Below are 14579 nucleotides of genomic sequence, written 5' to 3'. Positions count from 1 at the left end.
CTTCAGCCTGATTGGATCAGGTCTGGTCACATTATAATGCCTTTAAATCACCTGAGAAAATGATTTGCAATGTAATAAACACAATTGCCAATGGAACGAAAGTGACAAGTATAAACAGTATTCAAACAAACAACCTGTTCCCTGAGACTCTGCACACACACATTCATCACACACCTTGTCATCTTGGAGGAGTGAACAAAACTGTATATTCTTTATCAAGTTTGAAAAAAAACCCACTAAAACCAATGTCAACTTACTGGACAATCTGTGGTGTGGTTGCCATATCATCTGAGTCTACTTCTGCAAACACTTTCTTGATATCCCATAATTTGACCGAATTATCTAATCCACCTGCAGGGCAATAGATAATTAAAAAAAATTGCTAAACAAAATAAATGGTAATAACAACACATACAGAATTGAGGCAAGCAAAAGCAATTCCTGTCAATGCCCTCCTTGAACTATGATTTGGGTGATTTGGATGGAGCTAACAAGTTAAAGTTTCCCTAAAATGTGTAGCTTGCCTGCACTAATTAAAATTCAAAGGCTGACAGAGGAATTACTTCAACCAAACTCAATACATAATAAAAAGTGTTGAATTAAACTGACATCAGTAATGCTGGCTTCATACTGTCATGCCCCTAACCACTTTGCCGACATTTATACGTCAAACGCAATCAGTCGTGCCAGTGGTGACCAGCGGTAAGCCGATATATATCGATCACTCCATCGCTTTGCTCAAAGTGGAAAATCACTGGGAGTTGAATTCTAGTCAACTTGGGAATGTTGCCACTCTGACATATGAGAACAGGCTATGATTTTGGCCAATGAGCAGCAACATTGGTTTTCAGAGTTATGCAACTACTACTCAGCGGCATGCCACTTGGTGACTGCAGCTTGCAGGAAAAATGCAAGTGGCACGATAAAGCGTCACACTGCTCAGTGACATGCAGTATGAATCCAGCATAACAGTACTCTTTATGAGTAGCATTCATTTCTGGAGTTTCGGCTGTGAACTGCAATAAATTCAGGGCAAAACCTTAATTGCAGTTCAGTCTGCCACCACCAACTTTAATTCATTGTGTATTAGGCAATAGAAACAAATAAGTTCGATCTACCATCGATGCTTGGTCGATCCTTATTATTTATGAAATCAATTCATTTACTATTATTAATTCTGATAATATAGTAATTTTTGCCTGCAGTGGTATTGACTGCTATATATTTAGCGTTAATTCTGATTAATTAGTTGCTATTTCATTAATAACAAACATCGAAGCAGCATCGGTGGTCGATCCAAAGATCGAATAAATTTGTTTCTGGTGCCATATTTAGCTGTAATTTGCTAATTACCTGTTGCTAACAGATGGCCATCCCTACAGAAGCACATTGAATATACTGTATCATTATGTCCAGTAAGTTCCCCAACTAAACTTCCATGTCTAAGTTCCCATATTAAAACTCTCTTGTCTTCTCCTGTAGATGCCAAGTAGTGACCATTAGGTGAAAAGGCTAAGGAATGGATAGAACCCTGTGAATAAATGAACAAATTATGCACTAATGTTATTAATCATATGATGCTGCATTACAGTGAAGCTTGTTTTTGAAATGCAAAGCTATGTCATAAATAAAGGATCATGATGTACTGTGGGAAACAGGAGCTGATCCAAACATGTTGTTGTTCAGTGGCGTGGCGTGGGTCATCACATGGGGGGCACCGGGTCTGATGGGGGGGCACAAGCCATTTTGTGGCAATTTTCCTATGGGATTAAAAAAAATTCAGATCGATTGGGGGGCACGTGCACTGGGGGGCACTATGACGCTACGCCACTGCTGTTGTCCACTGCAAGCACACACCAAAAAAATACTCATTTTGCACCTTTTTTCTTCATTAATAGTAAATGACTACTTTCATCTTCATTTAAAATTTGAAAGGAAACAACCAAGAACAGGGGAATTTTGTGTGTTTCATGAAAGCTGTTTTTGTGTACAAATGAGTACAAAATTTTGTGTGACAGCTAATTTTGGCACAATTGACCTATGACCTAAGTTGGAAGTGAGTATTATTTACATTGCTTATAACCAAACTTTCTCCATTTTCTCCTTGAAAATTAACTGTTTTTACAGGGTATATTTCACTATAAAACTATAAACATAAATTTGACCACTGAATCCTGAGGTACTTTTCAGAAGCACCAAATCTGCAGGGCAAGAATACACCCAAATGATATGGGGTCATTCAAAATGTACTTCATTAATAATACTTCAGCATGTTATCCACAAATGAGGGCAAACCTATACCGATACATTTTCGCAATGCCAAAACACCAGGAACAGTTAACTTTCTCAAACACATTCATATGAAATTACATTTTTCACTTGTATGTGTATACACATTTTGATTCTGCAAATAGGTTACAACAGAAAGCAGAAAGAAACTTCATAGGCACAAGCAGTCATGCAGTGAAAGATTAACAGCAATGTAAACACCTATCTCTTCACAAAAGTATGAAATATCTGATCACCTTTCAGGGTGTGTAAGTGATGCAGTACAGTATTCTTATTCAATGGGTGCGTCTTGTAAAGAATTCACGTAATTTGATTGGTTTTCTGGTGTATAATATCTCACAATAGTTGATAGTGATATTAGTCAGGCGGCTACCCATACGCAACTTCGCACGCTTGTTGCTCCTCAATGATCGCTAGCGATAATGCGTTCAGCGTAATACACGTCGCGAGAACTAAGAACACGATTCGGCGGCTTAGATGTTTGTGATGGTTTCGTTCATTTAAAACAACGGGGATGTCCTTACAAAAGTAACTTTATTTTTTTCTGAAAAAAGGCAGTTTTTCTCGCAAAAATTACATTAAAACTGAATAAGAATGAGAATAAAAGATAGGATTTTGCGCCGGCATCCACTACTCAAAATATTGGCCAGCCCATCCATTATGACACGATATTGGATAGGCAAAAGACAAAATCCTATCTTTTATTCTCTAAATAAATGTAGTTGGAAGTAGCATGTACAGCATCCTTTGCATATTTGTGTGATCTGAGTGCACTATTAAGAATCTATACAAGCGTAAGTTGGGAGTAAACATGCAAGGCTAATTAAAGAAAAGAAGACTAATTATTGCTTTCAACTAAATGGACAAATCAGTAAACTCACCTTATGACCGGTCATTATTCGGACACATTTACCATTGCTAATATCCCACAGCCTGATTGTCCTATCACTGGAACCTGTAGCAAGGTAGTTGGAGTTGGGATGGAATCTAACAACCTGAAATAAAAACACATGAATAAATTCAACGCTCTATTTATTAATGATGCTACCTACCACTAAGTCTAAGAATGATGTTGTTGGTTTTATCAAGCACTAACTAACTCAAGTACTCATCCAAGCCACTTGGGCTAGACTAATTCCAATCAGCCGTCTACACTTTGCATGTACTGTGTATGCTTCGTAGTGACGACTGATTATCTTACAGTCCATATCGTGACGGACTTCTGAAAACTATTCAATGCGACTTTGGCTGTGTGCCGTAGCGCGACTGACTAGCGGCGCCCGTGTACCACGACAAGATCATGCTCTGAACTTCCAACAACAACAAACTCGGTCAAAAGGTCAATTTGGACACAACTGCGCATGCTCTATGTCACAGGAATCCTGTTGCAAAATCCGTCACTTTTTTCCACATAGTTTTCTCAGTCGTCAATCCAGACGGTTGACAACTGGGGGCAGCAGTCTACACTTGGGCCTACTCGCTTACCTACCCACCAGGATCTTAACCAGCCACCCATCTACCTGTCATTTTGGATGGGCAATTTGATCCAGAGACAGGCAATATTAATGCCTCTGGCAGATGCTTAATTCTGAAAATAATGCTTGAATAGGTTCTGTGAACTCAAAACAAGACCAGACTAATAAATCACAGCTATAACAATAGCTATGTGATCTGATTGACCCCCTGAATGTGTGGAGCTCTGGTTTATGTTTTCAGAGTCAAATTTTTGACAGGTGGTTTTGGTGAAAATGACAGGCACTTGTCAAATCCTAGTTAAGACCCTGCTATCCACTACAATCACCCACACACTCTCAAACACATCACCCCCTCATTCACTTGATAATTCTGAAGTAATGTATACAATAGATATTAATGCAGAGATGCCAACAATAACATCCAGAAAATAGGGAGGATTCAAACAAAAAATAGGGAGGTTTTCAAATTAAAATGGCACATAACATGTCAAAAATAGGGAGGTTGCCAAATTTGGGTGTCAAAATGGACATAAATGTTTCCAAAAATAGGGAGTCTCCCTCTAAAATTGGGAGGGTTGGCATCTCTGCATTATTAATGGTTACAAAATAAATCACCAGACAAACAACTGCACTCACATCTACATCTGAAAAATGGCCAGCAAATATTCTGAGAGGTTGAAAGTGTTCTGTACTCCATAACCTTGCTGTCCTATCCATACCAGCTGTGGCAAAGTAATGACCATATGGACTGCAAACAAAACAATCACATGGAATGTCGTTGTTATACAGACGGAATGCAATTATCATTTTACACAGCCTTAATGATAATCTCTAAACTATTTACAGGAGGGATTGCAATATATCACAGTATAATCATGAAATCCTCCCCAGTTGGTGCACACATAAACTACAGTAAACAATTTACACCAAGAACATCAACATCTTGGACACTTATTAAAGATGTTTCAAAGAGGGGTTAAAGAAAGCAGTTTACACTGCAGCCATGATCTCACCAAAGGCAGATGTTACCTCTATCTACCTGTAACCTACATAATACTTCTTGAGTCACATGACCTATCACATGATTCCACAAAGCTGAAGAGGTGAACTTGATGAGTTACACACATTTCTTTGTCATTTACATATTTCTGCTAGCGCAAAAATGTTTTATGTTTTTCTATCAATCTTGTTCAAACACACAATCACCCATATACTGTATATCCCCAGCACAAAGACATTCCTGCTAAAAACAAATATGTACATATACATAACAAACAAAAACAACAACAGCCTCCAGTATTCCCTCTTACAAGCAAGCACTTACCCAAATTGCACGTCCCAAACAGGATAATTATGGCCTTTATAACACACTAGATTGCTGTAAGTGAAGAGACTCCATAACCGAACTACAAGGAAGGAAAGCAAATGTGATTCTTGTTACATCAGTTGAAATTAATTATCTAAAATTTTTTGAAATGAGAACATTATTACAATAACAAATGAATAATTAAAGCACTTCCCTGAAAAGTCAGACTTCAATGAGTATGATCATCTGCTAATGCCTGATGAAAGTTACCAGTGCCAAGAAGATAGGAAAATAAGAGCAAGCAAACCTGATTAAAATCAAACACACAGAGGGAATACAATGTCACAAATGTCCCCTTCTTGATAAAAGCCCCGGGGAGTGCATAAATCATTGGGTAATGCTTTTCAATATCCAAGTGGCACAATTCATGTCCCATTAATTCCAACAATTAAGCTATCCTCTATGGTGTAAAAAGAGCAGATATCATCTAAACATAATGGATTTATAGAATTGGATGCACAACTAATGTTTCCCAAAAAATGGACCACATATTATTTTTGCTCTATTTTCCCACAACATACCTGTTCCATCTTCTGATGATGATAAAAGAAAACTTCTATCAGGACTAAAGCTGGTTCCATACACTGGCCCACTATGGCCATGTAATACCCTGAAATCACTTGCACTTCTGAAAAACAAAATACAGAAAACAATATTAGTATGTAGCTATATAAAGGATCTATTGAAATCACAGATCTGTTAAACTCATCACATCCAACAGTGAGCCTTATTATATTATCAAGTAATCCTTTCTCCTATTTTTACCGTAACCCGAAAACTCATGGTGCTTAAGGGTTGTGTAAAGCTATATCAGGTGGGTAGGGGTAAAAAAAAGATTATTGCCATTTTGACCAAAACACGTACGCATTTATGATTTGCCAAACAGAAACTAACAGAATAACACCTAAAAGTATCATTTTTTAATCATTTTGCATAAATACAACTTTCCACGATTTACAAAATGTTTGTACCGGTGTGCCTGTTGTCAAGTCGATGACAGACACGCTGCACCAACCTTGAATAATTATACTGAATTGTGATGTAACATTCCGTACAGAGGGTATTCGATACGGCGTGACAGAGCCATTATCATTCAAATAAAAGTCTGGCCTCCATAAGGGACCGCTCATTATTAATGTGGGAGGGGGGGCCGGGAAAAATGTAGGGGGGTTATGTGATTTTCACTTTGACAAACAGGGGGGTTATGTGATTTTATTTTTCCTGATAGGGGGGGGGGTCATGTGAAATTGAATAGTCATTCACTATTTTTTACTACCAAGAATCCTGGAAGGTCTTGCATACAGTAACAATATCAATCATACCATACATAATTGTCTAACTTGACTTGAACAAAATTGTTCCCATTTTGCACCATATGTCACCATTTTAGCTTCAATTGGGGCAAAAATTTGCGCGCTTCACGCGCATTTGTAGTTATAAACATTGTCAACAGCCAAAATGTGCTGGATTCACTATACCAAGTTCAAGAAATATTTTCTTTTTCCTACCCCATCCCCCCAATGTCAAAAAAGAAATCTACGCCACTGCCATATGCTACATACACCTCTCACTCCTCACCACATTTTGACCACCCCACCTCCAAGCACACACCTATAAATTTTCTCATCAAAAGTAGATCTATTGGCATAGGGGTAGATCCGTGGGGATGGGTGGGGGTTAAATTCCCTCCTATTTGGCCAGGGAGATGGTCCATACAATCACCTGTAGGCCTATGTGGGTTTCTGACCATATTAACCTTAAATTTGGCAATTTTAGTCACAAAATTGCAAATTTTTATGCGCTTCGCGCGAATTTATTCCACTTTTGCATCATATTTCATCAATTCAGCTTCAAAATTGCAAAAATGTCCTCGCGCTTCGCGCGCATTTGTACAATACACTTATTTTGTCGCCAAAAAGAGCTGGATTCCCTATGACTTCAAGAAGTTGTTTACCACCCCATCACCCCAATGTCAAAATCCCAATCTCTGTGACTGAATTAATTAATATTTAAGTTTGCTTGAAGCGGGGTGGGGGGGGTTATGTGATTTTGTTTGATTCAATAGGGGGTTACATGAAATTGATTCATCGCAATAGGGGGTTAGGTATTTTCACCCATAAAGCTCAACATTTTCCCAGCCCCCCTCCCGCATTAATAATGAGCGGTCCCTAAGGTAACAATAAAACAGGTAATAGGTATGACTGGTCGTGGAATCGATCTAGAAACCTGTCTCGCTGTCATCTTAAGCTACAGGGTGTCACTTGCATTTATTATGGAGTGCAGAATTAACCATCCATTTGTTGCCGAAATGAGTAACATGTAATTGTGGACATAGCTAGTTCTTGCTCTGAGCCCTCGTAATATTGAAAACACAGGAAAAAGGTCACTTAATCCAATATCAAGAATTATTCAGTGTTTCCAAATTTGGTGTATCTCCTATGACAACTGTATGATTTCTACACATATTGCAAAGTAGGCCTACGCGATAGTGATAAAGCAGCAATGTCTTGTGCTTAGGAAGCCTTTGCGATGTAAGTTACACACATGCAATTTTTACACGTGCAAAACATCCAGTTTTAAGAATATCAATATCACGCCAAAACGAATGAAGTTTTTGCAATGAAAGTAACACAATAAGTAGGTGACATTTATGCCATTGTATTTCACGTACCGTACTCAAATTAAATACAATGTTGATTAATGTTTTTATATATCTATATTGTATAGATCATTCTGGAACACCCTGTATCTTAGAACCGTCCTTCAACACAGGTGACAACTGACAGTGTAATTGTTATTGCTCTGGTCCATTTATGACATAGCCTTCCTGATTCTGATTTTAATACATGATGATACAATAAAACATGAGATCGGTTTGAATGGTTGTGGAATCAAACTAGAGACCTGTTCCTTTGTCACATTAATAGACCTGATAAATCAAGCGGAACGATTTCATGACAAATCCTTTCACAGAATTGACCGTGTTTCCAGCGCTGCAGTGTTGGTATTAACTTTGGGCTTCTTATGAATTGATTGTCAATACATTACAGGTATATACATTAAAACTCAAACGGGAGAAAGAATCGCGCATACGCACGTTAGAACATTTTAAACATTGTTTTAAAATTGTATATTACAATGTATTTACATTAACATTGTACCCTGAATACCATGGACATTTGGGTGATATATTGATGTAGTTACGGGCCATATTTAGTGCCAATTTGCCCCAATTTGCTTTTGACTTTTGACTCCATAAAACATGGCTTGTCGTGTGAAGAAGCTTGAAGACAAAGTTGAAGACCCATAAGGAATTATATTTGTTCTCAAACGGAATCATGATAATAATCGTAAGTAAAAGTAATTAAATAACATAGCGCTATTAGCTCGCCTATGAACCTTGGTATTCGTTAGTTAACCGGATAAATAACTTTGGCAAAACTGACAAATTTGTACCAAAATTGGTGTTAACTCGTTAGTGTCGAAAATGTACAAAATATGGCTTCTGTGAATCTAAACAAATTGATATTTAAAAATTGGTTAATTGTATTACCATAAATCGAACATGGACATGTAGGATGGTATCTCTAGAAGTCTTTTTGCCTAAAAAAATTGGAATTTTGTTGAATTTAGAGTAACAAAATAACATGTGCCAGACAGTGGTCGACGAGAGAGTAAAATCAGGTAGGATTTTGTGTATTGACGAGCTTGAACATGCCTTCGTTGCACTCAAGTCGCAAATATCTATCATAATTCTTATTTCAAGGTCCTGTAAATACCTCAGCAAAAAGATAGGGTCATCGTCCAACACGGACTGCTCGAAAAAAGTTCACCTATAAAAAACTGTGTGGGCTGTTATGCGTCGTTATATGTACAGGCATATTTGAAGAATTTCCTATCAGCTAATAATATTAAGATTGCTAAAATATTAATCTAAAGACTTCATTCTTTCATGTGCACCATAAATTTTGCACCTGAAATAGATATTGCTAGGCAAAATTTCACAGCAAACATTGCAGTTTTCTCCCATTTCGGAGGTATTTGAGACAAGATGGCCCGACCCCTTAAGACATTGCAGAATTTCAATCTATAATATTGTTATGAGTTTGTCAGAATGATGAATAGCGATTTGTCCATTTATTAAAATCATGAATTCTTTTGAAATATATATGGATCAAATGGTGTGGCACTGCACCGTTAAATAACCATGTATGATGCCGAATATCATCCTGAATAAATCAATTTCATTGTTAATTAATTCATATGCTACCCCCTGGCTCTATACTATCTAAGGAGGATCCCCCCTGCAATATTTTTTGCAGAAAAAGTACACACAATGGCTACTTTTTGTGGAATCTGTTCAAAATCGTACTCATAATAAAAAAAAATGGATTTCAAGCCCTGTGTTAAGACAAAAAAAGGTTCATTGAAAACATATACCATAAAAACTCAATAGTTAGCATGTGTTTACTATCGAGCGCTTTTGAAAACATGAAATTGTACTAAAGTCTGGCGCTTTATCAACTGTGTTAATGGGGTTGAGACACACATTTGCAGGTTTACTTGTTCGTACATAACTATGTGTAATGTGTATCGATGATTTGCTCAAAACCCTTTACACTTTTGTGGATGGGGCTCTTCATGTTTGCATTTTTAAAAGCGCTTGATAGTAAGCACATATGCTAACTATCCAGTTTTTACGGTAATTACATCATTTACTCACTGAAATATTACAAAATAATTACAAAACACCTTGGATTATTACTTGATTCGCTTTCCATTGGCAAATATATTGACCTTGTCCTAGACAAGATGTCTGAGGAGCAAAATATCTAACATTACAAGTCTCACCTGTCATCCATAATCCTTTCCAAAATATCATCAGATTCAATATCGAGGTAACCCAAGTCTAATGAAGACTTCATTCCACGTAACTTCTTGGGTGTCAATGTCCACAGCCTTATCACAGAGTCTGCAAAACCAGCAGCCATCAGACTGGAATCATCACTAATGTCTAATGATGTTAATCTAGAAATTCAAATCATGGTTAAAAAGCTGCATTTAGTTGAAAAAGTTGACTTAGAAAAGACCAATTTGGAATTGACTTCATGCAAGCATCATAAACTGGCCTCAAAAAGAAACTTATAATTTTTCACAAGGTCATATCTTAAAATCCTCTCCATAAAATGAACAAAAATTGCACACAGGATTACTTCAATACTCTACTCTAAACACTGATCAGTAACCAAACAGTTGTCCAACTGACACAACAGCAAAATGTACTGACATGCAACACCTTCCTGGACCACATTCACAGCGCAACAGATTTCTTTGGCTGAGTTCCAATTATTCGCCTGTGAATGTGATCCCGGAAGCTGTTCCGTGTTAGTGCATTTTACTGTTGTGTCAGTTGGACAACTGCTTAGCTACTGACATGTGTTTAGAGTAGAGTATTGAAGTAATCCTGTGTGTAATTTTTGTTCATGTACAGGCGAATAATTGGAACCCAGCCAAAGAAATCTCTTGCGCTGTGAATGTGGTCCAGGAAGGTGTTGCATGTCAGTGCATTTTGCTGTTGTGTCAGTTGGACAACTGTTTGGTTACTGACCAGTGTTTAGAGTAAAGTATTGAAGTAAACCTGTGAGCAATTTTTGTTCATTTTTATGGAGAGGATTTTAAGATATGACCTTGTGAAAAATTAGGCCAGTTTATATATCTAGATTCTCATGGGTTGTGGGGGCAACTTTATACAGTTAATTACTCTGTGTTTACTCTGTGGCTGTCAACCTAACAGGTAACTTTATTGCTGCACCAGACTGCCAACTTCTTAATGTGCAATGTTTGTGATTGGCAGATATTGCATTTCATGCCACAGAATATTTCAAATATTTCCGCAATATTTTGTGGTAGAGCAATCAGTTCCCATAAAAAGTGACTACTGCCCTGTGATGACGTCCTCTCAAAGCAATATTAACCTTTTATGGGGACTTTTTTGCCTCGCTCAACATGATGACACTCAGTTACTCAATCTGATCTTATTACACTGATACTCATTGATCAGATGGTCTGATTGTTGTTTATTTTGTGTAAGTCTGAATATTTTCATACATGTATGAAACAAATTTTAACTGCTTATTCGAGAAATGGTGCTAACTAGTACCCCCTCCACTTAGGGACTGGAGAACACGGTCCTGCTATTTTCCCTCCATTTTGACTTCTTTAAAACTGTAGGCCCATAGTGTCCAGTTCACCTAAAGGAAATAGTTTGCATCATTTTTGTCACAAGCAATTACTGTTTGTAAAATATAGTCCTAGCCTTGTTTACTTACCCTTGGTGTGCATGAAGACAAGTATAAAAACAAATGGATGGTAAACAATCAGGAGAGAGTCTCACACGCTTGGACAGCTCCCTCATCGCTATTCGCTTCTCTAGTTTATCTGAATCTTTCCTACAAACAAAATCATTAAAAAAGCACAATGATTTATACTGCGCTATGCACATAGTATTGCTGACCAATAATAATAATGATAATAATAATAATGATAATAATATTCTATTTATTTATTTATTTGCGCTTTCATTATACAGGGTAGCTCCTTCAGTGACAAAGCACTGCTATTCTAGGGGGGCCTGTAATAATAATAAAGAGAGATTTAATATAGCGCCCAACGCAAATAGCCTCTGGGCGCTTTACAAACATAATAACCTAGGGAGCAAAAGTTTTAAAACAATACGGCCCGACATCATTAAACGGTAACATTCATTTAAAAATAGACCTGTTTTTCTGATTGAAGTGTTTCTTGTAATCTGATTATCACTATGACAACTGGGTAATTTGAGTCTTGGACCATGATCAAATTGATCGCTACACAAAGTCAACTCCATGTGCTATCATTCCAAAAGGAGTGTGATCTAACGAGTAATATATATATCCACTTTGCTTGAAACCACTTTACTTATGTAACCACTTCACTTCACCATGTAACAAATTCACATTGCGGAAACTTTTGGCTAGGCTACATTTTACTTCATAACCCTTAAGCCCGTCCTCAATAGATGGTTTGGCAGAGTTGCCTCCTTCCTTTTTTGAATAGGAGACACCCAGGTAGCAGCATTTTGTTGTATATAGTCAACTGCTATTACGGTTAATAAGTGCTATAGCCAAAATAACAATTTCTCGATCATGAGAGGATGTACCTTCTGCGCAGCGCATTTTCATAGAATAACACGATCGCTGCGACCTGCATGACCGAACCTTGACCTTGCCTAGCAACGACCGTGTGATTGGTCAATTCTCAAAAGCTGTGTTTGCGCCGTAAGCGCCGGTATTTGCGTAGTACGCTCGACGCAAATAACTGTGCATACCCAAGTTGGCTCTCATGATCGAGAATTTAATATTTTGGCTATACACACAACTAAATCTTTGAAAGCTCCAAGAATTAATTACTCACTGTCCATAATTTGTTTCATACTTACATTTCAAGAAGTGGTATTCTGTTCTGTGGTGGTGCATTTGGATCAGGTTTCTTGCTTTTTGCAGATAGATCTTTTTTAGGTTTCTTTTTCTGTAATGTTAAGAGTTAGTATTGGAATTATTAAGTAGAGTAAGAGTGACATTCACCAATATATTGTACAAAATTGTTGGTGTATTCTGCTCATAAAAAGCCATAATCATAAGTCACACCTTTTTATGAAATAGCTCTAGTTGCAGACAAACTGTTTTACTCAGACCATTACCATGGACTATATCATAGTTCATTACCATGGACTATATCATAGTTCATTACCATGGACTATATCATAGTATACAAATATTGACTGCTATGAGGGGCATGGTTAAGATTATAGGCCCAAGGTGATCTCAAAACCATGCTATGACCCCGAGGCACAGCCGAGGGGCATAGCATGGTTTTGAGATCACCGCGGGCCTATAATCTTAACCATGTCCCGAATAAAGCAGTCAATATTTGTTTTATATACCGAATAGATATGTGTATGTTGCGATTGCACAGTTTGATCGGGACGCACATGACCGGTCCATAGTTCATTTCCATGAACCGATCCATAGTTCATTTTCAATGACTGCACATTCAACCAATCAGATGACAGGAATCTATATATGAGGTATATAATTGTTACTACCCTACACCACAAACTGCAGATATTGTTTGTGTTTGTATGCCATTTTCAATTTAGTAGCACCATCCTTTTTAATAGTTTAACTGTTTAATAGTGGACAGTTACATAGCGATTTTTCTTGTGTGTCCATGATTTGTGGTGTTTACAAAAGTACATTGTTTATATTTGGTGTTGCCAACTTTTTGGATTTTACGTCCAGTTGGGATTTTTTTTTCTCAAATTGTGCAGAATTTAATTATTTTTGGTGCTATGAGGATGAGACCTACATCAAATAATAACAAGGGCTTCTTTTATTTTATGCCCAATTGGGTGTTTTTCCCCCTTGGAACTTTTTTATTCAGATCATTGTACTTACTTTTGGCTTACCCTCTCCATCCATTTCCTCATCGCCATCATCCAAAGGTATGTTGATTTCCGGTTCCTTTAACAGCCCATAAAACACCTTGGATTTATTAGCTAGTGTAGCAATAAAAAAATAATACCAAGTTATTTATTAGCTAGACAAAAATTATCATCCAAACATTCTTATTCCAAATTTTGAGTTTATTGCTCCAGCATAGGATGCATATGCATACACAATTGTGACAGGAATCTAAAGAATAGTTGTTCATTATTTATAATGGTTGCCAGCAGTGTTTACTCTCTCTGGAATTTGGGTGCGCCAAATGAAGCATTTTCCTCTAAAATTGGCCCAATTTTGGCTCAGTAATTTCTCAAATTGTAATACAGCATTGCAAATTTGTGTGCGCCAAATCTACCTTTCACTGGGCCAAAATTGCGACATACAGCCTCTGAGTAAACACTGGTTGCCAGCATATACCACATAGTGCCAAGGTGTACTTCATAGATTTGAAATTATCAGGATTTGCAGGTTTTAAATGGCAAAAACATAATAAATGTTTCACTTTTTCATCTCAAAACTAATTACTAGTGTGATAAGGCCAGATTCTGCAATTGTAAGTAGCATATTAAGAAATTAAAGGCATGAGTTTTCATTGCTCTCTGGTGCACTTACTGAAATATGTCATATCAAATTCAAATTTCTTTGTGAACATAAACTCATACCTATTACATCTGAAGTGGAGTCTCTCGTTAAGGTGATTGGGTTTAAACCCAAGTGGTTATGGTATTTTGATTGTTTTGTGTACTTATTTACCTTCTCTTTTAGCTTCTCCCACCATGCCTCCTGCTGTAGCATCAATCTGTTGCTTTGAACGAGGTAGTCCATCAAATACTGCGAAATAAATTTTAAACGGGCAAGGTAGAATGGTCAATGGTTGACTTAAAAAAAGGTTGGCATATTATTTAT

At 37.2% G+C, this 14579-nt stretch overlaps 1 protein-coding gene across 1 annotated transcript in view; it reads right to left on the bottom strand.

The window, feature by feature from the left end:
- Positions 1–14579, bottom strand: part of LOC140154825 (transcription initiation factor TFIID subunit 5-like) — a 28574-nt gene that overhangs the window by 1520 nt on the left and 12475 nt on the right. The window contains 11 exon segments of the mRNA XM_072177413.1: positions 258–351; positions 1354–1531; positions 3171–3284; positions 4401–4512; positions 5089–5170; positions 5652–5758; positions 9982–10158; positions 11460–11579; positions 12608–12696; positions 13626–13726; positions 14427–14504. Coding sequence (XP_072033514.1) covers positions 258–351; positions 1354–1531; positions 3171–3284; positions 4401–4512; positions 5089–5170; positions 5652–5758; positions 9982–10158; positions 11460–11579; positions 12608–12696; positions 13626–13726; positions 14427–14504 — 1252 coding nt within the window.

Source organism: Amphiura filiformis, chromosome 6, assembly GCF_039555335.1.
Source record: "Amphiura filiformis chromosome 6, Afil_fr2py, whole genome shotgun sequence".
NCBI classification, from domain to species: domain Eukaryota; kingdom Metazoa; phylum Echinodermata; class Ophiuroidea; order Amphilepidida; family Amphiuridae; genus Amphiura; species Amphiura filiformis.
Note: the sequence above shows the minus strand (reverse complement) of the source record. Positions and strands in the feature narration are given on the sequence as shown.